Source organism: Glandiceps talaboti, chromosome 5, assembly GCF_964340395.1.
Source record: "Glandiceps talaboti chromosome 5, keGlaTala1.1, whole genome shotgun sequence".
Classification (NCBI taxonomy): domain Eukaryota; kingdom Metazoa; phylum Hemichordata; class Enteropneusta; family Spengelidae; genus Glandiceps; species Glandiceps talaboti.
In genome coordinates, this window is record NC_135553.1 from 17,125,239 (window position 1) to 17,152,553 (window position 27,315).

A 27,315-nucleotide genomic window follows, 5' to 3' on the forward strand; every position below is an offset into this window, starting at 1 on the left:
GCAAAGTTTACATGTTCAAGTTACATTTATTGAAAAAAAACAAAAGTTATATCAACCCAGTTATATACAATACTGAACACGAACCCTTGGACTATGCTTGATTGAGGGTAAAGTGATCCGATATCCGCACAGTGGAATAACTAATAGAGGGGTTGTCATGGAAACAAATGGGAAGGGAGGGACGACGTTTTAACAAACATACACTTTAAAAACTGTAATATTATAAAAACAAACAAAACTACACTGATCACAAAAATTTTGACCAAAATTTACATACAACAATTTGAAAAAGTTGTAAATGGCAAGCATTATGGGATATACAAGGGGATTTTGACATAGTGCAAGAGAATTAGTGATGACATCATCACGGTGTTCTTCCTTGGTGGCCAACTAGCAACAAGGATTTTGTGAAAACTATTCAAAGATTAAAAGAAACATAAAGATAGAAATGGTGTAAGAAAACAGACATTTTACAACATAATATTTGATCTTTGGGGGTTAAAGTGAAAGAATAACTCAACTATTACTTGAATAAACGTAGAGAAAAAACTGAAAATGAAACCTGTCAATCGTTGAAGTTGACACCCACAGCAAGAATGATATAAAGTATATATCATGTCTTTATTTCATAAAACCTAATGACCAGGTACTGTCAGTTTAATAGGTGGTGTAATTGTCAATTTAAAACAGTGGACTGGCTATATAAAACATACAAGTTGTAGCAAAGTTAGGGGGTTAGGATAAGGGTCAGTTTGACCCCCCCTCCCCCCCCCCAAAAAAAAAAAATAAATTGAATTTTATTAAGAATGTGGAACATTTAAGTGGATTAACTGTGCAAAAGATGCATATTCTTATCAAAACTAAGGAGTTAGGGTTAGGATACAGCAGGGATAGGGATAGGATTAGACCCCCTAACATAACCACTATTCTACACTTGGTTTTAATATCTAAGTGGCATTGCATTCTGACATCAAAATCCCCTGCATTGATTTCAAACATTCATAAAACATTACTTCAGTCATAATATTTCTACTACTATATTCGACAGCACTCTGTGTAAATGATAGTAATATGACTTGTAGGCAAATAAGTACTGCTAAAACATTCCCATTCCTGGTATGAGTTGTGTCAATTGTTTAAAGACCACCTTGTACAATGATTAACAGTTATTTCTGAAAAGTATGTATGTCATACAATCTGATATAGGGAACCTCGCATGATTTCTTTATTTACCTCCAACTTTTATTGGCCTTTGTTGTTGTTTTTTGTGCTGCGAGTGCCTGATACCTACATCTGACACAATACCATAGGTGTTCTCGGATAAAATGATAGCGTTGAGTGACTTCACTCAACGAATGAGAGCGCGTCATGCACCGAAATATATGGGTACAGTACTTCAGAATGCTACGTTTGAAAAGAGCTCAAGCCCAGAGCACAGACGACAGTGTTATCATTATTGTTTGGTGGTTCCCTTTTGTTTCAATTTTGAATGTTGAGTGTTATAGTGTAAGACGGTTTCTGGTTGGCTACATGTAAGTAAGTACGAGATTGGGTACGAGTACTCCTATGGTATATTGTGTCAGATTTAGGTATCAGGTGCTCACAGAACAAAAAAAAAGAACAAATGACAATAAAGTAGGAGGTAAATAAAGAAATCACACCAAGTTCCCTACATCAGATTTTAATCAGATTGCTAAGTCATACAACTGTGTACTACTGTGGATGTTTCTGTTAACATATGTCATGCAATACTTTGTCCCATGTTCACGTTAGCAAATTCAATATATCAAGCCATACTGTTTCAAAAATCTACTTCTATAATTTCCTTACTTGTCATAATAATTTAATGTGATGAAATTTTTGCATGTCTGTTTTCTGTATATTATTGATATTTTGTTTGACATTAGCACTACCATACAAAATTACAAGACTTTCTCTTGTACCCCTTTGTAAACCCTAGCAATGGTTGGTGTCTGTATATATGACCTTATGGTATGATTCCAGTTTGATTTCGTAGACTTCACACACACACACACCACGTCTTTGTACAAAATCATTTGACTTCCTGGTGTAAATACGTGTATGATAAGGATTGATGATATCTGATCTGGATTTATAAATAATGAAGACAAAGTAATTGCCTGAAAGTACCGACATTTTGAGGGTTAAATGACAAAATGATCATGTTGAGGTACTAACAGATTGGGAGGTATGTAAGGTTCCGAAAATGACAAAGTGGATTGGGGTAAACATGACAAAATCATGTTAATGTACCAACAGACTGGGGTAAAATGAAAAAAAATCGTGTTCAGGTACCAACAGATTGGGGTAAGATGACAAAATGATCAATACAATATGTGCTGATAAGGTTAAGTTTAGACGGCTACAGGCTTAACTTTTCTGAAGGCATCACTAGCTTTGTTTGGGATTCCTAGAGCCATTCCAAGGGCTGCTATGTTCTGTATGGCCTGCAGAGAAAAACAAGGCATTATTACATTCTGTCTGCCATTCTGTATTGCCTGCAGACAGTAAAACAAAGGTTGTATTAGACTCTGTCATGACATTTTCTTGAGCCGGAATAGTCTAAACACTGTCATGAAAGAAATTTTGAAAGTATATTTTCTACGATGATGCTGTCAGCATAACATGGTAATAGATACGTTGTTGTCTTGCATTCTCAACTCCAATCTTTATTTGTTGAATATCATAAAAGGAAATTTCAGTGATAGAATACTCAATTTGTTTATGTTTGGAATACTGGCACTTTTGACCGGTTTTTAATTATAAATACCATAGTGTAAGTACTTACCTGGGCTGCCACCTTCTTGAGGTCTTCTTCATCTACCATGGCAACCATGTACTCTTCCTGTATTCCCCATTCCTGTCAATCATAGCAATATCATGTAAACAATCTCATCTCTGTATTTCAACTTTATATTATGTAGCCAACCACCTCTCCCTCCCTCCCTCCCTCCATCCATCCAATTTATTTACACATACTACTTATGTATCTATAATGCAATACTACTTGTCTGTCTGTCTGTCTGTCTGTTTGTCACAAATTTGAATTGTCCATGCCAAAAGAATAATGCACTGACATACCATTGCTAGGTTTTCAGCCCATAGGAATAGTTCCGTCAGAGCTCTTTGTACAGGTGGTAGAATCTTGGTAGAGCTGTCTTTAGGAGTTTCCTTTGCCATCTTGTTGAGTAACAACCACAGTGGTCTTAGAAGAGTCAGATCTGGGTGGTGGGATTTATCTACGGGTGTAGCTGATGTCATGGATACACTGTTAGCAAGATATAGACAGGCAATGTGTTACCAACAAAACTGTATTACAAATTTATTAGCGTCGATATAAGCATTGACAGCAATGTATTGTCATTAGATGGGTGGGATATGACTTTGGATGTGGCAGCTGTCATGGATGTGCTACTGCCACAATCAGATCAAAATTTTAAAACGAAATAAATTTCGGAAGTGGCCTTTGAGGGCGCTGTTGTAATACTACCGTTTTGCCTCCATAGGTGTTACAGCACATATGTTGAACACTTCATGTAGTTGAACAGACTTCAACTTTTTGCAGATAATGCATCTGGGCCACTTCATATACTATGGGTATTGCTTTCATTTTGGTTTAGATGGCATGCTATAACATAATTTGGATCAGCAATTTCCAAATAAAGTACAATTATCTGGTTCAGCATATTACCTTATTTAACCCAATATGTTATGTCATCACACCATCATGACAGCAGCTGTCTTTCCCAGTCTTTCAGTAAATAATAAATTGCACGATTGACGTCATTTTAGTTCCAACAGATACTGTCAATAGCTACGTATATGACTGGTAATCCAGCCTTCAGTTTACTAAGATAGACCACGGATGTATTAGGGGACTACATCCATGGATAGACACAAACTAAATCTATTGTTCTTCAATGTGGTAGATTACCCAAGTGGGTGACTCAATAGCGGTTCCACTTTTGTGCAAATGTAATCACCCTGTGATAAACAGAAACACTCAAAGTCCCAAAACAGTACTGCAAGTTCATGTAACTTGAAATAAACTAATTTTCAGAGACGCATCCCTAGCTTATCACTGTTGTATATCATTATGTTGCAACAATAGTTTTAGTTTGTGTCTATCTTAGTAAACCAAAGGCTGAATGACCATAGTTATACAACGAATCAAACCAGCCATACGTACCTAGATAAAAGTTGTAATATCCTCAACATTAGCTGTATAACTTTGAGTCTTTGCTGCCCAGTCTGTCTACATGACACATATACCAACCAGCACCACAGTTCATCCAGAGGCAGTTTCCTGATACGAGGTAAAAATTGTATGTTACAGATATAAGTAAGATAAAAATAGAAAATATTGACATTCAGTTGGATAAAAGCAACTTAGTAAAGCTATGACTAGGCAATATTCTAATTCAGTTGTTCTGTTAACATTCCAGTCTGGGTTCAAGCCTGCTTGATGCCAGCTGGGTTTGATTCAAAATTAACCAGGTCTGTATGTAAGAAGTAAGCTCTGTCTGACCCTGCTGCTGAACAATGCAGGTTTTCCCCGGGTTACTATGTTTTCCTCCTGGTTTAACATGAGGGCTTCCCTCAGTGGTAACCATATCGACAAATTTATTTCAACAGACACAGATACTCATTGCTAGCATTGGTTACTGGTAGTATTTTTTTCACTTCTACTCAAGATATTTTATACTCACTGTGATAAGGAACTCTCTGTTAGTATAGTGTTCAACAACACATAACCAGTCTCAAACCTGTATCAAATAATCAAGACACAATTTACAGTTAATCAAAATATCGAATACTGAAAATTGTCTTTAAGATCATCATTACCAAACAGTAAATCGCCTTTTTTGAACGCTAATCCCTTTTACGACAGACAGTGACTTACTAGCCAAAACAGAGATTTGGTAAAATGAACATAGAGCTCAGAAGACACACATTGCAACATGAAATACTACACAGGGAGTACAATAAATATCAGATGAAATTGACACTCACCTTCCCATTTTGCCACCAGTGACAGTAAACTTGTATCCCCAGTCATTGGTACTACAGTCTGATGAGAACTTGTAGTACAAGGTGTCTCCTAAAATTATAGAAAGTGAAATTACTGAATCAGATATCAAAGATGACACAGTTTCCATTTCTTCCTGATTTTTGAACACCTTTTCAATATTTTAAATAAAAGTGTCGTAGTACATATATTCAACAGACATAAGGCAATAGTGATAAATATCATGAACAGATTTCTTTTACAACATAGAAATATTGACACACTTGTAAACACAAGACTTAATTGGTTGAGAAACTTGACCAAGGCTGATGTAGTCACCTGTATCCCCAAACACATATACTTCCATCGCACTATAACCCTCTTGCTTCCACCTCCCCTTTACCCCCTTCTTGAATTTCTCATGGACTAACCTGGTACATCTAAATTGATCCACCAGCTGAACCCCCTCCCCTCCCCTTTGGCCTTCCTCCCTTCTCCCATTTTCTGTGGACCAACCTGATGCATCAAAATTGATCCACCTGTCTCTAGCTGAACCCCAAAATTGATCCAACTATCTGTAGCTGCACCCCCTCGCCTTTGCTGCACTTCCCCTCTACCATTTTCTGTGAACTACTCCCCTGGTACATTAAAATCAATCCATTTGGCTATAGCTGAGCCATCCCCACCACCACCACCACCACCACCACCACCATTTCTCCCATTTCCTGTGGACTTACCAGGTACATCAAAATCAATCCACTTGTCTCTAGCTGAGCCACTGAAGACATGTTTATCTTGTTTGTAATCAGGACTAGATGAGATAATTAACTCATCACAACCGTCCTCTGTAGCACATCTTGCATCAAACTTAACAGTTAGAAAGATTGCATTGGGAATGTTAATTTTATCCTACAACAGAGAAGAAAAAAGCACAATGGACTGATTATTAACAGTTTGCTGTGGGATCATTAGTATTGTAGCAACTTCCCTGACGTCTATGACCTGGACTATACCATTTTTACAAAGGGCTGTCCAACCCATATGAAGGGCTTGCAACAATCATGGTAGTTATGACAACAGCTGAAATTATTATATATCTCATGGTCAAGGTCAATATCTAGTTACACTTCCACTTTCTCCATTTAGTCCAGCTACACTTAACTTGTCCTCAAAGTTTTCAGATAAAATACACTTACAATGAATATATTGTTGTACAAACCTGTGCAGTTGTGTTGTTTTTATACGGATGTTCTGATTCTTTTGTTTCTGTGCATAAATTCACCTCCTCCATAAAATGACAGGCTGCCAGAGACAGAGGTGTTAACAACTCTGGTTTACAATATTGCACTGCATTGCGAACAACCTGTAACCAATACAATATTTAAATGAATTAATTACTTTAACCAATCAAAATTGGTATAATTACATGTAAGTATCATAAACCAACAAAAATGCAACACTCTGCATAAATTAAATGCTTAAACCAATCAAAATGCAATACTTGGCATAATCAAGTATCAATAACCAATAAAAATCAAACACTCTGCATAAATTAACTGCTTTAACCAATCAAATACCATACTTTGTATAAAATGATCTTTGTATCTGTAATAACTTTTTTTGCAGGAACTCATCTCTGATACTCAAAACATTTGATTTTGAATGACCTAAATTACCTTGAAATGACAAGCTCTTGGTGTTCATCATCAGGTAACTCCTAAGAAACTACCCTTATGCTGCACGTTCTGTATATTATAGATCGGTACCTAACTCACCTTAAAGAAACTACACTTATCCTCAGCTCTCTGTATATTATAGATCGGTACGTAACTCACCTTAAAGAAACTACCCTTATGCTGCACGTTCTGTATATTATAGATCGGTATGTAACTCACCTTAAAGAAACTACCCTTATGCTCCACTCTCTGTATATTATAGATCGGTATGTAACTCACCTTAAAGAAACTACCCTTATCCTCAGCTCTCTGTATATTATAGATCGGTACGTAACTCACCTTAAAGAAACTACCCTTATCCTCAGCTCTCTGTAATAAATCTATGGCACTGACCAGCTGAGTGTGTTCATTGCAACCAAGTGACTGACAGCTGATGATGTAATTATCTCCTGGCCAATCAGCTAACACTGCTGACAGCACATGACGTGCATAAATTATGGTTATTGCAGTATTGACCTAGATAAAAAAAGAGGTATTCACATCATCAAAGTTAGTTCAATGGGTTAAAAGAATACAAGGAATCTGTTGTATAAAAAAAATCACACATTTTAATCAGTTTTCACTGAACTTTTCAAGTCTTCAAAACTATTTGTAATAACATGTACTTTGATATGCATTGGCTAAGTTCACAGTTAGTGCCCTATCTAATTACATATCTGATGTAGGCAAATGGCTAGATTTCCTGTAGTTACCTTGGTTTCATTCCTCTTATATGGTCACTCTTCATCGGATGAATTCAACTCTCACAACGACAAATTAAAAATCAAACAACAATATGAAGGCAATATACTACAGCAACAATCAAGCTTTTGGTTTACTAACTTAGATAGACACAAACTAAAACTATTGTTATTTGGTGTGGCTTTCACCATGTAATCAAGATAATGGAAATTCTGGATGCTTCCAAAATGTACACTGCAAGATCACGAAAGTCATTACAAATGATACCCTACCGTACACATAACTGAACCAACATCCAGATCGATAGCTTAAGTCTACATGTCTAGGCAATAGTTTTAGGATGTGTCTATCTTACCTTGATTGCCACTGTCATAGGCCAAATAAATCTACCCATATTCCTACATTAGAGTTTAATTGGATATGGCTATTGTCATACACAGTAGCGTATCTCCCAAATTTTCACAAAACTAATCACTTTACTAGTTTTATTTATGCATTTATTTATTTTACTATTTCATACTTGATTTGTGAAAAAACCCTGCTGGATTGGATGTAATACCCAAATACTGTACATGGTAATTGTTATGACAACTTACTTTACACAAATATGGCCGTGATCCTGACTTGCCGTGGGTTTCCAGTTCTTTACGTAACAGTGTAGAACTCTTACTGCGTTGCTGTCTTCCATAACTCTGGAAAATCAACAGATAAAGGTATTTGATGAAATATTCTTGGTTTGGTCTGGGTTTGAATATTGATATTGAACTAAATTGTTATCACGTTTCCATATATGAATGGAAGTATTTACTAAGCATATATTCTTGAAATTTGAAATCCAATTTCTACTTCATAAATAAATTATCACTTCATAATTTGATTTACTTTGATTTTGGATGGCTTCAAGATTGACAAGATATTTGAGTCTTTGCTAACATTAGGAATTATATCAAAGATTATACATTGGCCATACATTGAATATATTATATTATATGAATGAATGAATGAATGAATGAATGAATGAATGAATAAATGAATTAATTAATGGATGAATGAATGAATGAATGAATGAATGGAAGAATGAATGAATGAATGGATGGATGAATGAAAGAATGGGGAATGAATGAATGAATGAATGGATGGATGGATGAATGAGTGGATGGATGAAAGAATGAGGAATGAATGAATGAACAAACAAACAAATGAATAAACGAACGAATGAATGAATGAACGAATGGATGAATGAATGAATGAATGAATGAATGAATGAATGAATGAATGAATGAATGAATGAATGAATGAATGAATGAATACAATTAACTTACTTGTTTCATTTCAGTTTCAGGTGTTGATATTAACTTCTGTATGCCATCATTGGGTTCTTCAATTGCTACATTTACTTGTCTGTAAGTAGTACAAACACAATTTTAACATTTTATTACGTATCAGCTTTACTATCTAACTCAAATTCATGACTTGCTTTGGTAAAGTCACCATTTATGTATATAGCTAATAACACCAATATGAACAATGATAATAGCTGACATGACTTACTTTGGTAAGGTCTTGGTTGGTGTATAGCTAATAACACCAATATCAACAACTCTATTCTCCATATCTTCTAATACTGGGGGTTTGAGTGGTTCCCACTTCTTGGCTAAGTCCTTGATATGGTCACTGACATGGAACATATCACCATCAAAGCTGTTGAACAGTAAGAAAATGCTAAGAATTTAGGAAATACCAATAACACGACAAACCCAGCAAAATTATCTTGATCATGCTATGTTTGACTTTAGTCTTGCTGATAGATGTCAACACTTTGCTCATATACAATAATATATTATAACTTTTCAGTGATATGGCTGCAATGCATACTATAGAAAAGATCCCTAAAAGTAGGATCTTAAAATTAACAGTATCGGTAATATCAAAGAAAAATCAGGGAAAGTAATGCCAATTTTGAACATATTTACTCATACTTCAAACACAGAAAAACCAGTGTCAAAATTTGGCTCATGCATGGTATAAATGTTTTTTTATAAGCAGGTCACATTATGATAAGTGCTCAAAGATACAGTTACTATGGCAATAACAGTCTATACTTACCATTTCTGTACTTCATCCAACAGGAGATTAGTCTGTCTACCATTGGCTTCATACATAGCTCTCAGTACAGATAAGGGTGCTTTCAATGCATCATTAGTTATCTACAAACAAGACGTTTACATAGAGTTTACATTTTGATTTTGATACTTTTGAAAATTTGAAATTTAAAGGAGCGACTCAGAGATTATTTTGAGATGTGATCAACACTTGGCTGATGCAATACCAATAGAATACTTACTAACAGATATTATTCCCCAAATATATTTCTTTTCTTTTTTTCAGCTAAGGAAAATATGAGTGGCCTAAGGGGTCTTGTTACTACGAGTACAACATCACTGATAGAATCTAAGCATACACAGGTATACGTATACTGTTCCTCAAACTTAGTCTCCATTCTGATCAGGGGCATGAGGCAACAATTCTGGTGAAACCCAAAAATGATAATGATATCCAGATAATAAAGGCCCAAGTTAGCTATGAGTCACATTTACATACTTACTTCTTTATTTGTAGTTTATTTTAATGAACTCATTATACACGTCTACACATATTTGTTATTTTGGGTATGTACTTGTACACTTTCCGGTCTTTTAAAAAATGAAACATTTTTAACAATCGCAGAAAAAGTTTATATAAATATGGAAGACTCCAAAAAAGAATAAAGGAAAAGAAACTATATGGATAGATTTTGTCTGTAATGATTTAATGGAACACGATCATGGTGCATGCAAAATCGACGCTTAGTTCGCTCGCGACAGCTGACGCTTCGATGCGTGACGTGCTGCTTGCCGTGCTCGAGCTCGAGCAAATGCATTCCTTGCTTAAACTTGTAATACAGAGGGGTAGGACACGACATCGAATAAACCAATCAGGACGCTTCAATTCGAACATGTGACCCATGAATTTTCGCTCGAAGCTCGATACCACCTGCTGCCCTCTTGTGGTGAGGTATATATTTCGCATGTTTCAGTACATTGTGGCGTTTGCGGGACAGTAAAACAGATTGCCGAAACAGCATATTATATGAACTGAAGCTCCGAAACGGTGCGTCTTTTGCGAGGGATATAAACAAAAACACAATTGATAATATCTTGGTTTAATCAATATTTGATGCCGTAGAGTTACGGTAGGCTCGAACACACAGTCGATTCCGGTCTATATTATATTTATAAAATTACGTAAAAATAATCATTAAACATTACTCGTCATATCTGTGTCTCTTCAAAATATACCTTTGAATGAAAGAGAAAACGTAACAACATCATTTGACTGAGTACACAAAAACGCGTAAGTTTGCCCGAAACAGAAAGCGTCCGTGAACGAGGGCGATGTGGTTTCAATCTTACGACGAAAAAGAACACCACAGTGTCCTACCCTTCCTTTTTTAGCAATTGAGCAAATTGAGCAAATTGAGCAAATGTCGAGCTCGTGCATATGGAATTTTCAACATCCAGTACTTTTATGGACGGTTGCAAAGATTCGAATCATTCGAGCTCGCGATCGCGAGCTCGCGACAAGACAGATAATTTATATGACCGTTGGGGGCGTTACACAATCGGTACACTCCACACACGTTAGACTAGACATGCATTACGCATGTTACGTCCCAGTCCGCCGTATTCTATTTATATTTCAGCGCGTTTCAAGTTACTGTATGTATTTTTCTGTGTATTTTAATTAGATATTAATTATTGATTCAAGATAATGAAGTAATTATAAACTTGACGGAACTTTTTGATATTGTCTTTATTCATGTTATTCAATTGTTGATAGACACCAGAATTGTTGCCTCATGCCCTTGTTCTGATCAGAAATTCTGCACTGAAAAAGTTTTCATAACTTTTCTTTGACTCATCTTGACAAGGCCATGTATGCCACTTCCATTAGTCTTGGCTAAATGAAGGAATCTATTGGGGAATAATATATTACCCTGGTAGTTGAGCCTTCGGTTCTCTAAGATAGACACAAACTAAAACAATTGTGGCAACATGTTGATACAACAGTGATAAGCTATTGAATGGGACATTGGTTTAATTATAGTCTCCGTAGGGAGGTGTCTCTCTGAAAACTAGTTTATTTAGACTTCTGTGAACTTGAAGTGCTGTTTTGAAACTTCAAATGTTTACACACTGTTTATCACAGGGTGATTAGAATTGCACAACCGCCATCACTCACTTGTGTAATCTACCACATTGAAGAGCAACAGATTCAGTGGTATAATTGTAATTGAAGAATTTACCTGGAAGCATATTTTAGTATTTTCTTCAAGTCCATCCAGTGGATCTAGTCCCCCTACTGGTTCAGTAGGTGCTGTTGCATCACCTGGTGTCTTGGTAGGTGATGACGGGGTATTCTTTAACTCATCATCATCATCATCATCACTACTACTACTACTACTATCACTACTATCAGTAGTCCAGTCACTGTACGAATCACTGTTATCATCATCACTACCTCTATGTTCTGGTATAGTGGCATGTTTCTTCTTAGGTATCGGTTTCGTCTTGTGGTGTTTAACGACAGTCTCTGATTTATCACCAGTGTACAACATCACTGATAGAATCTACACAAAAGATATGATTGGTCAGATCAGTTTCATAAATATCTCTGTCCACAACTGAGAAATTAATCACACATAGAATTTTTAAAAGAAAATATTTTAGTGGCAATTGGATTTTCAAATCTACATAATGCTGTGTAAATTGTAAATATAGTATACTTGTAGAGTCTCACATATCAAATATCTGTCGTTGCTTGACTCTACACAAAATGAGAATGAAAACAAAGATGTATTCTTAACCATGCAAATTTATTCTTGCTTGAAAAGTTGATAGGATGACAACAAAAAAGACTATAACAGTTGGTTTTATTGCCATGTACATGTAAAAATTATTACATATGTACTGAGATTATTTGTATGGGGGGGGGGGGGGGGGCACATATACTAGTGGTAGGTCACTGCAGTACAATACGGAAAACTTTATTGCATACCCATATACCCATATGCCATTCATATGCAAATGAGGATACACTTGTTCATTCTGCATGGTCATGAAAGCATCGTACACTGTCATTTTCATGGAAATTTATTGTTTTGGATAAACATATGTAATAGTAACAGAACCCCATGTCACGTGAGTTCCAGTGTGGGTACTCAGGGGTATTTGCACAGTGTGGGTACTCAGGGGGTATTTGCACAGTGTGTGTACTCAAGGGGTATTTGCACAGTGTGTGTACTGAGGGGGTATTTGCACTTGTGCTTGCAGTGTTTTCTGATGCACTTTCACTCTCTACTCTCACACGAAAGTACTGCCACAGAGAACACTGCAAGCACTCATGCAATACCCCGAGTATGCCACACTTGCACTCACATGTCATGGGGTTCTGTCATAGTCTTACAGCTCTGTAATTACACACATGATTTATTCTTTAACTGACAATTTCAGATTCTTGACCTTCAACAAAACATGATATCATAATATGATAGTTTCACACAGGATGGAGTCACAATTTACGGAATCATAATTGTCACTGTAGCCAACTAGTACTTCATCTGACAGACTCATATAAAACAAGAGGTATCACATCTGACTATTTCAACAAACTCATAAAAAACAAAATATTCTCACCTCTAAGTCTTTCAGCAACCATTGTCTACTAAACCCTGTACCTTTGGAAGCCATGTGAACCAATGACGGAACCAGTCCACTGTCTAACAGTTGAGTAACACTCCTTAACACATCAGTACTCTGTTTAAAGACATGTACATACAGATACTGATAAGTGAACAGAAAATGAACAGCTACCTTGACGTCAATGGAGATTGATAAAAATGAGTACAATGTACTTTTCAAGTTTGAATATTTTGTCATATTGTGTTTATTACAGTGGGGCGTGTTACAAGTTGTCAATATGTATCATGTGGTCACATCCTTTTATCAGTATGAGTGAGACTTCCTGTATACAAACATAAACATAAACACAACACACATGAACATACACTGCACACACACACATGCACACACACACACACACACACACACACACACACGCATGCACACACACAGACACAGACACACACACACATACACACACACACAGACACACACACAAACACACACACACACACACACACACACACACACACACACACACACACACACACACACACACACACACACACACTGTACCAGTATATGTACTTAAAATTTAGTTTTAAAACAAGACTGTAAGATAAAATCTAGATTGTCACGTTTCTTTGAAATTTCCATATGGAATTTACCAATAACTCCATATATACCTTACATACCTGTACTATCTCACAAAAGACAAATGAAAGAACACATGCCATACCTATACTTAATGCATTGGGAAACAAAATCAAAGGAATCCTACTGACTTTAGGAGACGATATCTAGAAGAATGACTTTACTTGAGATGTCATTTCTCCTGACACCAAAAACGTTACATCCCCACTCTGTGTAAACTTTAATATCACCAATGTTGAAGTATTATCCTACCTGTAAATTAGCTAATATGGCTTTGAGTGTCAAGGCTAGCACCCACATGTTTTCAACGCTCATGACTTTACCTATAAAGGAATACAAATACAGCATTACACACACTGACAACAATTTTGGAAAGAAGTAATCTTAACATGGGTACCATAATAACAAAGTACTGACACAATCCTACCAGTGAGGGCGTACTAAGCAGCCCACACAAGTCATTTCACTATCACAGTATAATGTTCATGTTTTTCAACCTTCTTCTCATATTTCTCGGCAACTTTCTAAAAACAATTGTCATTACATATCATGTGTGCATCAGCAAACAAAGATTGGATTTCCTTCAAGTTTGACAATGAGTCAACTGTTTCATAGATACATATCTCATATACTGCTGTCAGTCTTTTCATTTTATTGCCGTGAATAGTACAATTACATTAATATGGTAATTGAGTCTTTGGTTTAATATATTAAAGATAGACACAAACTAAAACTATTGTCGCAACATGTTGATACAATAGTGATAAGCTATTGAATGGGACATTGGTTTACTCAGATATCTAGCTAATCTCACCTTGTTTGGACATTCCTAGTATATCCTTGGCAATATTCAAGAACCTGGCCAACCTTTCTTCATCTAAGGGTTCTCGGATGGCAGGTTTACACTGTACCTGGTATTCTTTCACCTAAAACAGACAAGTTTAGACAAGTTTATTCCAAGACTTTGACACAAAGAGCACTGTGAAAATTTTTTTTATTCAGCAAAATTTTTACTTTATATTTTTGACATTTGGAAAACATATTTAACAACAATATTAACCAGATTTTAATCTCATTTGTTTTGTCTCACGTATTACACTTCTGAATCAAGGTTTTCAAAGCAAATGCTTTGATATACAAATACTTTCAAATGCCAAAAACAAACAAGAGCAGACCTCTGTACCATCACAACAATAGAATTACATTAGAAAGATTTGGATAATCCCCCACAAGTGACATTTTTACTCAACTTTTACAAATTAGGATCTTTGTGATTACTGTGGATCAAACAATAGCAATGGTCTTTATGTCTGGAGTGAGATGGACATTTTCAATTAACAACACACAAAAGTAAAGGAAATATCATATTTTATTTACAACTTTCACCTTGCAAAATCATATGATTTGAAGTCTTTACTTGACACAGATTGGGTAAGTTTTACTTACATGTTTTCTCTTCCTCATTTTAGTGTCTACAATAATGGCTCTATGTACGTCTGATATATGTTTTAGAATAATACACTCTCTGGTATCGCCACTAGCCTCTGTATGTATAGCTGGTGTTCCTAGTGTCAGAACCTAAAATTAATCACAACATCAAGATTACTTCACAACAAAGTGTCTATATAAATCATGTACAGATACTGTTGGAGTTTTAACACTGAGGTTATAGTGATGAAATATCATTTTGATATCTGCTCAGCTTTCATCAGGGAAAAAACACATTAGATTTGAAGCTGATTGATGGAAACACATATTATGTCATGTACTGGTTAAAAGTTGATTGGTGAAAGCACACATTACATCATATACTGCATAGATGCTGATTGGTGGAAACACATATTATGTCATGTACTGGTTAGAAGCTGATTGGTGGAGGCACACATTACATCATATACTGCATATATGCTGATTGGTGGAAACACATTATGTCATGTACTGGTTAGAAGTTGATTGGTGAAAGCACATATTACATCATAATAATCATGACACCATATGTCAATGAAGGCAGTTTGAAAATCAGCTTTACCATCAGTTCTTTAATTTAAGCAATGTCTGTATGCATAGCAAACCTGGAAATATGGCCATGGTTATGTAACAACAAGTACACCATCAGTGACACAGATGTGGTGGAGAAAGGTATTCAAAAATACAAAGTGTCAGCCAATGCAGAAAGGAAAATTTTAAACTTCGAAAACAACTCATGCATCTGATTCAACTTCACAATTTTGACAATACAAAAAAAGAGACATGCTGATAATTCAGTACTTATTAACAATAGATAATTAAGATAACTGTACCTCTGGGAATCCTGCAACCACAAACAATGCAAAGATACTGGATAGTTTAGGTACTTGTGGTAGGTCTTGTAGACATTTACTAATGTTGTTAGCTAACGATGACTTCCAGTAAGAGTAATGACACAGTCTTTGTAAGACATCTGACATCACGGAGGCCCACTCCAATCCACTCCTACAAAAAAAATATAGTCTTGTAGTTAGACCTGGATCTGTGCTCAGAAGGTTGCTGAACAAAAGCAGAGATTGACAGTCTAGTGTGCAGCCAAGAGCAAGCCCTCTCGTGTGCAGCCAAGAGCAAGCCCTCTAGTGTGCAGCCCAGAGCAAGCCCTCTCATGTGCAGCCCAGAGCAAGCCCTCTCATGTGCAGCCAAGAGCAAGCCCTCTCGTGTGCAGCCCAGAGCAAGCCCTCTCGTGTGCAGCCAAGAGCAAGCCCTCTAGTGTGCAGCCCAGAGCAAGCCCTCTAGTGTGCAGCCCAGAGCAAGCCCTCTAGTGTGCAGCCCAGAGCAAGCCCTCTAGTGTGCAGCCCAGAGCAAGCCCTCTAGTGTGCAGCCAAGAGCAAGCCCTCTAGTGTGCAGCCAAGAGCAAGCCCTCTAGTGTGCAGCCAAGAGCAAGCCCTCTAGTGTGCAGCCAAGAGCAAGCCCTTGACAGTACCTTTGGTGCTATACAACCTGTGGCCAATTTTAAAGTTACCAGAATTGCCTGAGCGTGTAACAGCTAGACTACAGAATTTACAGTCACTCTTGAAATATATGATTTATGCAGAATGTCAAACTTTTACAAATTAACAGTAAAGTCACTAGTCTGAACAAATTTTTATTAGTTATGATTAATAATGTAAACTTGTCAGAAACTTGTTTACACCAGTCCTGACAAATATAGAAGTGATTGTCACAATGGAAATTATCTGAAAAATCTTTACATCAACTGAATAAATCTTGTGGTTGGAATGTTTTCTACATAGTAACAGTCCAGTGATGAGCGAGAACACTCTTCAAAAAGTGATAGTTGACATGCTGCAAATATTTGCACAAAGATCGTTAAGACCAAATAATGTCTTAAACAGGAAAAATTGTACTAGGATGACAAGGAAAAAGACAAACATTACTTTGAAAAAAGTAATAACAGCCATGAAGCCACCCATATTTTCAAACCATAACGTCAGTATCAAACATTTTCCCTTCAGCTTACCTTTCAAGACATGATGCTCCAAATGTAAACAAGAACTGTGCAGTTGTAGAGCCATCATATTTGACAACAGCACTGCTATCGTCTTTCTGCTGTTCATCAGTCTTAATGGCCTTGTCACATACTTCAGGTGTTAGTCGTTGTAAAACTTGACCAAGTAATCCTAATGCCAAGTGTTGGGTGTTATTATCATGGCCCTTCTCTCCTCTGTAAATAATAAATAATGGGAATTCAGGGGTTTAGTTTACTTTGAATTTCACTGTAATGTGAACACATACCTTGCTATAGCAAACAACATTGGTAAGATGGTATCTACTTTGAATTTCACTGTAATGTGAACACATACCTTGCTATAGCAAACAACATTGGTAAGATGGTATCTACTTTGAATTTCACTATAATATGAACAAATACCTTGCTATAGCAAACAACATTGGTAAGATGGTATCTACTTTGAAATTCACTATAATGTGAACACATACCTTGCTATAGCAAACAACATTGGTAAGATTGTATCTACTTTGAATTTCACTGTAATGTGAACACCTACCTTGCTATAGCAAACAGCATTTGGTAAAATTGTATCTACTTTGAATATTTCATTATAATGTGAACACATACCTTGCTATAGAAAACAACATTTGGTAAGATTGTATCTACTTTGAATTTCACTGTAATAAATGTGAACACATACCTTGCTATAGCAAACAACATTGGTAAGATGGTATCTACTTTGAAACTCTCCATGACATGTGCACATGCTGCCGTCTTGCCATTCTGTGAAAAGAAACAGAAAAAGACCTAATAAACATGTCATGCTTGTTCACTGGTACATAGTTGATTGATTTTCCGGTTCCAAGATGCATTGCGCGAGAGGACGGCTTTTATGTTGTTACAGTTAGTCTTGTTTTGTCTTTATTACGTTGGAAATAAAAATTTTATCAGGAAATGATAAAAAGACATGTTGTATATAACAAAGATTAAACACCATCAATGATTGAGAGGGATTTTACGGGTGAACCCAGGGTAAGGTCAGGTGACAACCACCCCCCACACCCACCCCCGAGCTGAGTAGCACATGCAAACCCCTCAGCGTGTACACAATACATGGCGTAATGCATATTGGAACTGGCAACAGGTCTATTGCAAGGACACACCTGAAGGACACTTGGCCTAGCTTTCAATATAATAACAATTTTCCACAGATTAAAGCCTTTAACAACCACTGTATCAAACTGTATTCTGATTCTGATTCTGTATTCAACATCCCTAACCCCAATTTCAGTTTGTCCGAGTTCTTAAATGAGCAATGTATAAACCAATACATTATACCCATCATTCTTGCATTTTATGATATCTTGTATCTAAGTCTAATAGAAATATTACATTTTGACATTGAAGACACAGTTACATACCTGTGGTAACATTGAACCTAGCAATCCCAGAATTCTCTCCTGTGAACAGCCAGCAAAGGCTACTTCATGTGCATCAGCAGATGATGTACTGGTAGCCTTTCTGTCATATACAACTGTTAAAACAAAACAATGTTAACAGTCAATCATGAGTCAAATATTACTAGTAAACTTTTCAAAAGGGGGCCAAAAATTACTTATTGCTGTCCACAAAAATCCTTATACACGTGTATGGAGGAACAGATAGAAAGGTATGCTTCACATGGCAGATAGACTGGTAAAAAGGCTTAAACTGACAGACAGACAGACAGACAGGCAGACAGACTGGTACACAGGCACACAGAAAGACCAGTAGTACTGATGAAAAGGAGACAAACCTTCTTATCAGCATTGTCTATTTCTTCAAACCTCCATGTATAATTTCTTTGTTAAAACTCGCATTAGTTTTATGAACATCTTACATTTAGTAGACACTGTCATTGATTCCAATCATTTCACCAATACCATAATTTACACAAAATTATTTGTTATCTTATTTCACTATCTACCTCCATCAATCTTATCTTTAGTCTCAGCATGGTCTTCTTCTGTTCTGGCTTTTTTACTCTTTGGTTCTTCTTCCGATTCCTCTGTATCATCCTTAGCAACGACTCTCTTATCATCTTCTGCTGCAGTTGCCTTGACATCTTTAACTGCAGCTGTCTCGTCACCTCCCTTAGCTTCAGCTATCTTCCCATCTTCCTCTGCCACTGCTGCTTTGTCGACTTCCCCACTAACTTTGTCCTCACTCTTTTCTGTACTTGTTCCACTGTCTCTTTTTGCTTCATCTTCCTTTTTGTCTTCTTTTGTTGCAGCCACCTCTTCATCTTTTTTCACACCACTAACTTCATCTTTCTTATCTCCATCAGCAACCTTATCTGGAGTGGTTTCATCACTTTTTCCCTCCTCCATCTTTGAAACTTCTTTCACTTTCTCAGCACCTTTGTCCTTTTTCTCATCTTACAAAGAAAAGTGAAATAAGTGTCAATCATCTTTCAACAAATGTTACATTTTAATGTAAAATCTTGCATTCATATCATCTTCTAGGCAAATTAATTTGTGAAGCAGATAGGCAGGATCCACTTTTTGAAAAAAATTTGAACTTTTGAATATCAAACATGCTTACAACTAAAAACCAAGCTCAGTTCTATAAAATCATATATTTGCCATATTTCTAGACAACCATTGAGGAATAATATCACAGAACCCCACGGAAGTACCAGTGTGACATAATTGCGGTATTTTAATTAGTGCCTGCAGTGTTCTCTGTGGTTGTACTTTCATGAGCATAGTGAGTGATATTGCAGCAGAACACAATGCAACCACAAGTGCAAATACTCTGAGTGGCAGCAATGGCATTCACAAATCACAGGATTCTGTTATAATTACATGTCTATCTAAGGGCAAAGTTCATACATAGTTATGGTGCATTCACATGTCTTCTTGTATGTGGAATGATCACATGGCATACTCATTTGCATACATGTATGCTCATTTGCATACAGATAGGAAATGGTATTTTCAGTAGTAGTTGTGAAGTTACGGTATTGAAACCTAGTTTTTTGAAGCGACTATAAATAATGGAGTCAAGTATCAATTTCTATTCAGCAATATTTTCAGTGTTGCATTGCACTGTAGTGCCAATACAAATATAATGAGTAACACTTAAGTATTAATTTAAAAGCACTATGTACTATGCTCATTTATACTAAATTATAGCATCCATATCAAGTGTAAAAGTACACCGTTTTAATTCGTTTATTTGCAAGCCTAGCATATGGCCTTTCTAACATGGTCAATTAGCAGATGAAACAGTATACTTTTATACTTGATGTGGATGCTATAAACAATTGTGGTACATAAAGGAAATGCTTTATTTTGTTGTTATGAGTTGTACTAAGTGTACTCATCAATGGCAATGCAAGTATATCACTGGCACGTACAGTGTAATGATGTTGACTACCTACCTTTAGTGACAGAACTCTCTGCAAATGTTAGTGATGTAATACACAACTCTATACACTGCTGATGGAGTTGGCTGGCAAATTTCAAATACTCACTGCTTACAACTGTGTATAAAACATAACAAAAATTATCTCTCGATAGCAAACTACATTGAAATGTGGCTAAAATATAATTGCTTGAATTGATACTACACTACATAAATGATGTCTTCCAACATTTTTGGGTACCTGTATAACTTCCTTTTTAATGAATATCATATTAAACTAAAGATACTTAGCAACAGACAAGTACCAAAATGGTTGTAAATGTCCCACTAGGTTTTTCATTGAAGTATGCTTCATCAGAGATTGTCAAAAATATTGAAACCACCAAAACGTTTAGACCAAACACAGTGAGTGATAAAGTCTTACTTCTTCTGGGTTATTCTAAAATTTCAGTGACTTCAGCTGTACTAAGTTCAAAGTTCACAAGCTCAAAGTTCAAACAAAACACAAAGTTTTGAAAGTATGTTTCAAATTAGACATCATACATTTGTTTTATTTTAAATTCTTAAATATTAATATTACATAACAATACCTATTAAATAGACAATTGTGTTTATAAAAATGAAAGTTAAAATCTTCAAAAATCTGTTTGTGTTTAGAATGTGTAGAGTAAATTTACCATGAGGTTGGGGGTTGTTGATAGTATCAGCCAGTGATAATGCCAGAGCAGCAAACTGTATCCAAGAATGGTGATGTAGATAGGTGGGTAGTGTACTCATTTGATTGGTATTACTCACTGTAAAAGTTAATATGTCTATGTTTTATACTTAACCACATGTGAAATTGTTAACATACCCTAACATACTGATAAGTTATATAGAATGGTATACAAAGTGGCATAGAAACAGTTATTTATTGCCAAAATAAAAAGCTCCAAAAATTGTCTTAGTTATAATAAGTGTGAAATAGCAAGCTTCTTGCATCTTGATTGGAGTGGATAATCAATTCTTGCTAAATATACTTCAAAATTATCTTGACTATTAAAAACAAACTTCATTTCTACAGAAAACAACAACCTCGCGCTTTCACTGTTTCATCGGTTACCTGGTACCAAGTACCTGCAAACACTGTTGCCATTCTTAAAACATTGAAAGACGGGAAAAGTACCCTTTACATCATTTGTAACATAGATAAACTAATGAAATACCTGACTGTGCTTACAATGAATAGTTGAAAGACAATTCCAAGCTTACATGGGAGTTATTAGTTGTATAAGAACAGAGCTGATGATGCTTTTACTTACCTATTTTTAGTGGTATTATAACATTTTCATGGAAAGATTTATGACTAAAAGGAGGGAAGAAAGAAAATATTGTCAGTGAATATTCATCACTTGAAGCACTGTGCTTTGAATGAATGCAAACACAAGTACAGATTATGGAAAGATTATCATTATCAGAGGTCTTCCATTGTCATGCAACATAACACTTTAATTTACTAGTGGTATGATGATATGACCACTCTCCATTTACAATGTTTGATCTGCATCTGTCATTATAAACTAAGCCATAAACGAAGTAAAAAACACAATTTTTGATCAGATGTGATCAATTTCAATCAAGACTTTATGATGACTACAGAAAATAACCATTAAACCATGGAAAACACTGATAAAGCAAACTTCTTAGTGAGACTTTACCTGCTGGGATAAGCCCCGGAATCATAGCACCCATAGCATAAATCAAAATCATCGCATACATTGCAGTGAATACGAGTCCCAACTATGAAGGCTTGGCAATTATCACATTTGTACCTGAAATAAAAAAAAATTTGTTCAAAATTTCATTCTTCAAACACTGAGAAAATATGGCTTTTATCCCCTCATCATTCTACAGCACATCAACCTATATTTACTTTACTGGTCTTGCGGTACTTGAAATATGAATCAAAACATTCAAAAGTGTCATTACTTTTTCCCAATTTTTCGTTAATTATGCTTGAGGAGGTATATTACAATTATTAAACCCCATAGGTGCTAGAACTTCCCCTAACTATGGCAAACATTTACTAGTTTCAGGATATTAATAGGGATCCTGTATATTGCTATGTTAAACAGATTGTAAATTTGAATTGCAGCATACACACACTAGCCTAGCCTAAATCTGACTAGTGTAAAGGAGAACGAAATATGCTATGATTTAAATATTTTTCTATTTTTCAACTTACATGAGGTGAACCATTTCATGGTCATCATTATGTCCTTCTGGTTTCACACCACCAAGATAACATGTATTACACAAATCCATGTCTTCGCAGTGTAAACAACGATACCGTTGCCCTGGTAACAAGACAGCACACCCATCACAGGTGATTTCCACATCTAACATATCACAGTATCTTGCGACAAACATGTGCATTGCCTGTATAGGTGATGAAAATACACTCATTTAGTGATGACTCTCGGTTTCCTAATATTCATTCTCGCAAACCAGAACTGATATTCTTCCACGACACTGCGAAATATCAAATGGTAAAGGAAGGTGCCGTAAAAAGAGGCTGTGGTTTACAATGATGCCTTATATTTTACCTTGTGATTGGCTTCAAATGTAAGGTAACAATAGCTTAATCAAATTTGCTTACTTAGTCCTTAACTAAATTTGTTGGGGAATTTCTATTTCAGATTTTTTTATCAATATTCCACTTACTCTATATTGAAAATTACTTAGTTATCTAATATCTAGACATGACTGACATGGATGATGTCACATTTCGTATCACTTGAATGACCTTTTGAGCTGTGTCAGCAAATCCAATGGAAGGAAAGAACTGTCAAACATACATACATAGGCTGCCAGAAAGATAAACAGCTGATGGACAGTACTACCAAAACTATCAGAACATTTCTGATCAGCCCTGGCGTTATCAATCATAGTATACCACTGTATAAACCCAGCTGTACACTTCCAACTATATACTCAACTCCACTTACCCGTTTCTGATCAGCCCTGGCGTTATCAATCATAGAATACCACTGTATAAACCCAGCTGTACACTTCCAACTATATACTCAACTCCACTTACCCGTTTCTGATCAGCCCTGGCATTGTCAATCATAGTATACCACTGTATAAACCCAGCTGTACACTTCCTAAGCCAATCTTTACATTGTTTATAATCTTCTACCTCCTTAGCATGCCCTTTCTCACTCACAACACTGTCTCTCAGACCAACAGAAGCTGAGAAAAAACCCCACAAAAATTAGACAACAAGGAAACTATCCTGCTATCAAGTAGACTTTAATACTCATTACATCAAAATACAATGTTATACCATAATACACTCTACCCACTCAAGGTATCAAGTATTTCTAGGTATTTTGATACAGAATTATGGAGCTAACAACAACCTTAGGTTGAGCGAGGAAACATAATATTCCACCTCGGTAAATTAGAACCATTTAGAATGAATAATAAAGTTCTTAACATTCCTCTGTTCCATCTAATTTTGACCTTTTATGCAGCTAAACAAGTTGTACATTGATGGTATAATCACAGTCCCTCTTATCATCAATACATACTTAACTACACTGATCCCATAGTTATTTTGTTCATTCTTCATTATGTGATCTAGCTATACAAAATTCTGACATATAGTAGTGGTAGTAAAATTCATTTAAGAACAGGGTAGCCAGGAAACAACAAAACGCTGATTTCCACCTGGGCCCTGTTACCACTCATTAAAACATTATATGATACAATGTCTTCTTAATGTTTGTATTTACCTACTCACAACAGGTACTGTTTTTACCGTTTCTAAAATCTGATACCACAAATTGATATGACTGATAAAAAGTAGTATCGGTAATGCTTTAAAAATTGTAGTTTTTACACTTACAACAATTCACACTAACAACGTCCTAGAGGCACTGCTAAGATGTTCATTTCAAAATTTGATAGAGGAAAGCTAGAAAGTAGCTAATTCCAAACTATGTTATTGAAAGTGTTGTTTTTTTAATCATAGGTACCTGTCTATTTTTCCGGTAAAAATAACTGGGAGATACTCACTTTTTGAGATTTGCAGTAGAAGAGCTGGTATTTGTAGATCAGCTACAAAATGTAGATCATAGGGTTGCCAATCAACATCTAGTAAATGTAGTAGAAGTGCCTGCATACACTCAAATGCTGACTGGGTAGATCTGAAATAGGCAACAGAAACTCATTGGAGTATAAAGTAACAGGGCTTGCATACATTCAAATGAACATGAAAGTAACAACTGACAGAAATCAATATTTCTGGTGACATGGCTTATCATGTTGACTTTCAGGAACCTAAAATTACCAAAGTTACTAGACCATGGAGTATAACATAACATAACATAACATAACATAACATAACATAACATAACATAATATAACATAACATAACATAAGTGATAACATAACATAACATAACATAACATAACATAACATAACATAACATAACATAACATAACATAACATAACATAACATAACATAACATAACATAACATAACATAACAACGTATCTGCTTAATTACCTGGGATGTTTAGTTTTATCAAAGGAGATGACAGCTTCTGATAATCTTCTCACCAAAGCATAATATGACCTCCGAACTTTACTTTCTAAATCCAATCCACAGCCTTCCAGTCTGATAGCATAGTGTCTGCAAATAAAACACCATCTAATAGTCACATATCAGCAGTAAAGCAAAACTAATTACAGCCTTCCAGTCTGATAGCATAGTGTCTGCAAATAAAACACCATCTAATAGTCACATATCAGCAGTAAAGCAAAACTAATTACAGCCTTCCAGTCTGATAGCATAGTGTCTACAAATAAAACACCATCTAACAGTCACATATCAGCAGTAAAGCAAAACTAATTACAGCCTTCCAGTCTGATAGCATAGTGTCTACAAATAAAACACCATCTAATAGTCACATATCAGCAGTAAAGCAAAACTAATTACAGCCTTCCAGTCTGATAGCATAGTGTCTGCAAATAAAACACCATCTAATAGTCACATATCAGCAGTAAAGCAAAACTAATTACAGCTTGACCATTGAATGATCACCGAAAGACTGCATATCGTATACATTTTATCTTCAAATGGAAATTCAATTTTGTTGGTAAACCAGAGTATATAACTTTCGTCATCAGTGAATAATATGCATACATTCATGCTTGCATTATTTTGTACTGAAGCAGACAATTTCAAACTTATAAATCGTTTTGGGTGACCGAATAGTCTTTACATTCGACCTTGCAATCCATGTCATACATGCAGCAAATCATTATAGGATATTGAAGATATTGGAACCAATACTTCCAATTGAGATACAGAAATAATTTGTTCATCACAGTAAAGACATACATTTCATTGAAAATTAGTTTTACTTATATTAGTGTATAATATTTGCAAATGTTGTTGAGTTCAAATGTATAAATCTTACTTACACAGGGAGATATTTCTGGACACCAAGCATTCTTGGAGAATACACCAAATCTTACTTACAATGGGAAATGTTTCTGGGCACCGAGTATTTCTTGGAGAATTCACCAAATTTTACTTACACAGGGAAATGTTTCTGGGCACTGAGCATTCTTGGAAAATTCACAGAATTTTTACTTACAAACAGAAATGTTTCAGGGCACCAATGCTTCTTGGAAAATTCACCAAACTTTACTTACACAGGGAAATGTTTCTAGGCACTGAGTATTTCTTGATTTTTACTTAGAAATGGAAATGTTTCTGGGCACTGAGTATTTCTTGGAAAATTCACCAAATTTTTAGTAAGAAACGGAAATGTTTCAGGACACCGAATGTTTCTTGGAAAATTCACCAAACTTTACTTACACAGGGAAATGTTTCTGGGCACTGAGCATTTCTTGGAAAATTCACCAAATTTTTAGTAAGAAACGGAAATGTTTCAGGACACCGAATGTTTCTTGGAAAATTCACCAAACTTTACTTACACAGGGAAATGTTTCTGGGCACTGAGCATTTCTTGGAGGAAGAGAACACTGGGTACTTGAAAGAAATGTGGATTGCCATTAATTCTTAGAAACTCAGCAGCAAACATAAAGATATCAGCTAATGCCTGGGCTCTTTGACATCTCTGATCTAATAGGTGACGAACTCTGTAGATAGGAAGAACAGTTAAAAATGTCACAAATTAGTTTCATTTGGCATTGTACAATAACATAACCCAAGTTACAATTCTTTTTTCTTTGGACAGACATTATTTTTGCTAAAAATATGCAACCATACATTTAGGGATACTTCCGTAAATTTGAGATTTGGGTACAGTTTGTTATGCATTGTACACAGTAAATAATGTGATTCTTGAAATGGTTTTTAGATCTATGAAGGTGAAACTATCATCATTACTAAAGATGAAATCTTGCATGTGCTTTATTAAGGAAAACACAATCTATGAATTCACAAAAATTTCATCTATTGTGCTGTAGCCATGACGTGGTAAATTCTCATGTGTCATTTATTAATAGGGGTCTTTAGATTAAGAATTGTTCATGACATGATGATCCCATCAGTGATATACAAATTAGGGTAAAAAATCTATAATTTCAA

The 27,315-nt window shown here is 35.6% G+C and overlaps 1 protein-coding gene across 1 annotated transcript in view; it reads right to left on the minus strand.

The window, feature by feature from the left end:
• Positions 1-6: 6 nt before the first annotated feature.
• Positions 7-27,315, minus strand: part of LOC144435326 (zinc finger ZZ-type and EF-hand domain-containing protein 1-like) — a 63,780-nt gene continuing 36,471 nt past the window's right edge. The window contains exons 44-75 of the mRNA XM_078123921.1: positions 26,700-26,864; positions 25,261-25,386; positions 24,769-24,899; positions 23,786-23,940; positions 22,931-23,124; positions 22,404-22,517; positions 22,008-22,051; positions 21,384-21,500; positions 20,723-20,824; positions 19,268-19,714; positions 18,720-18,826; positions 17,999-18,081; positions 17,308-17,511; positions 16,121-16,292; positions 15,267-15,398; positions 14,635-14,746; positions 14,073-14,143; positions 13,182-13,301; positions 11,792-12,115; positions 9,553-9,653; positions 8,998-9,147; positions 8,769-8,847; positions 8,043-8,138; positions 7,045-7,221; positions 6,249-6,392; positions 5,767-5,938; positions 5,035-5,122; positions 4,731-4,787; positions 4,211-4,327; positions 3,103-3,289; positions 2,810-2,881; positions 7-2,468 (exon numbers count right to left, since the gene is read on the minus strand). Of these exons, the coding sequence (XP_077980047.1) occupies positions 2,376-2,468; positions 2,810-2,881; positions 3,103-3,289; positions 4,211-4,327; positions 4,731-4,787; positions 5,035-5,122; positions 5,767-5,938; positions 6,249-6,392; positions 7,045-7,221; positions 8,043-8,138; positions 8,769-8,847; positions 8,998-9,147; positions 9,553-9,653; positions 11,792-12,115; positions 13,182-13,301; positions 14,073-14,143; positions 14,635-14,746; positions 15,267-15,398; positions 16,121-16,292; positions 17,308-17,511; positions 17,999-18,081; positions 18,720-18,826; positions 19,268-19,714; positions 20,723-20,824; positions 21,384-21,500; positions 22,008-22,051; positions 22,404-22,517; positions 22,931-23,124; positions 23,786-23,940; positions 24,769-24,899; positions 25,261-25,386; positions 26,700-26,864 (4,453 nt within the window). The 3' untranslated portion in view covers positions 7-2,375. The remainder of the gene's footprint in view (positions 2,469-2,809; positions 2,882-3,102; positions 3,290-4,210; positions 4,328-4,730; positions 4,788-5,034; positions 5,123-5,766; positions 5,939-6,248; positions 6,393-7,044; positions 7,222-8,042; positions 8,139-8,768; positions 8,848-8,997; positions 9,148-9,552; positions 9,654-11,791; positions 12,116-13,181; positions 13,302-14,072; positions 14,144-14,634; positions 14,747-15,266; positions 15,399-16,120; positions 16,293-17,307; positions 17,512-17,998; positions 18,082-18,719; positions 18,827-19,267; positions 19,715-20,722; positions 20,825-21,383; positions 21,501-22,007; positions 22,052-22,403; positions 22,518-22,930; positions 23,125-23,785; positions 23,941-24,768; positions 24,900-25,260; positions 25,387-26,699; positions 26,865-27,315) is intronic.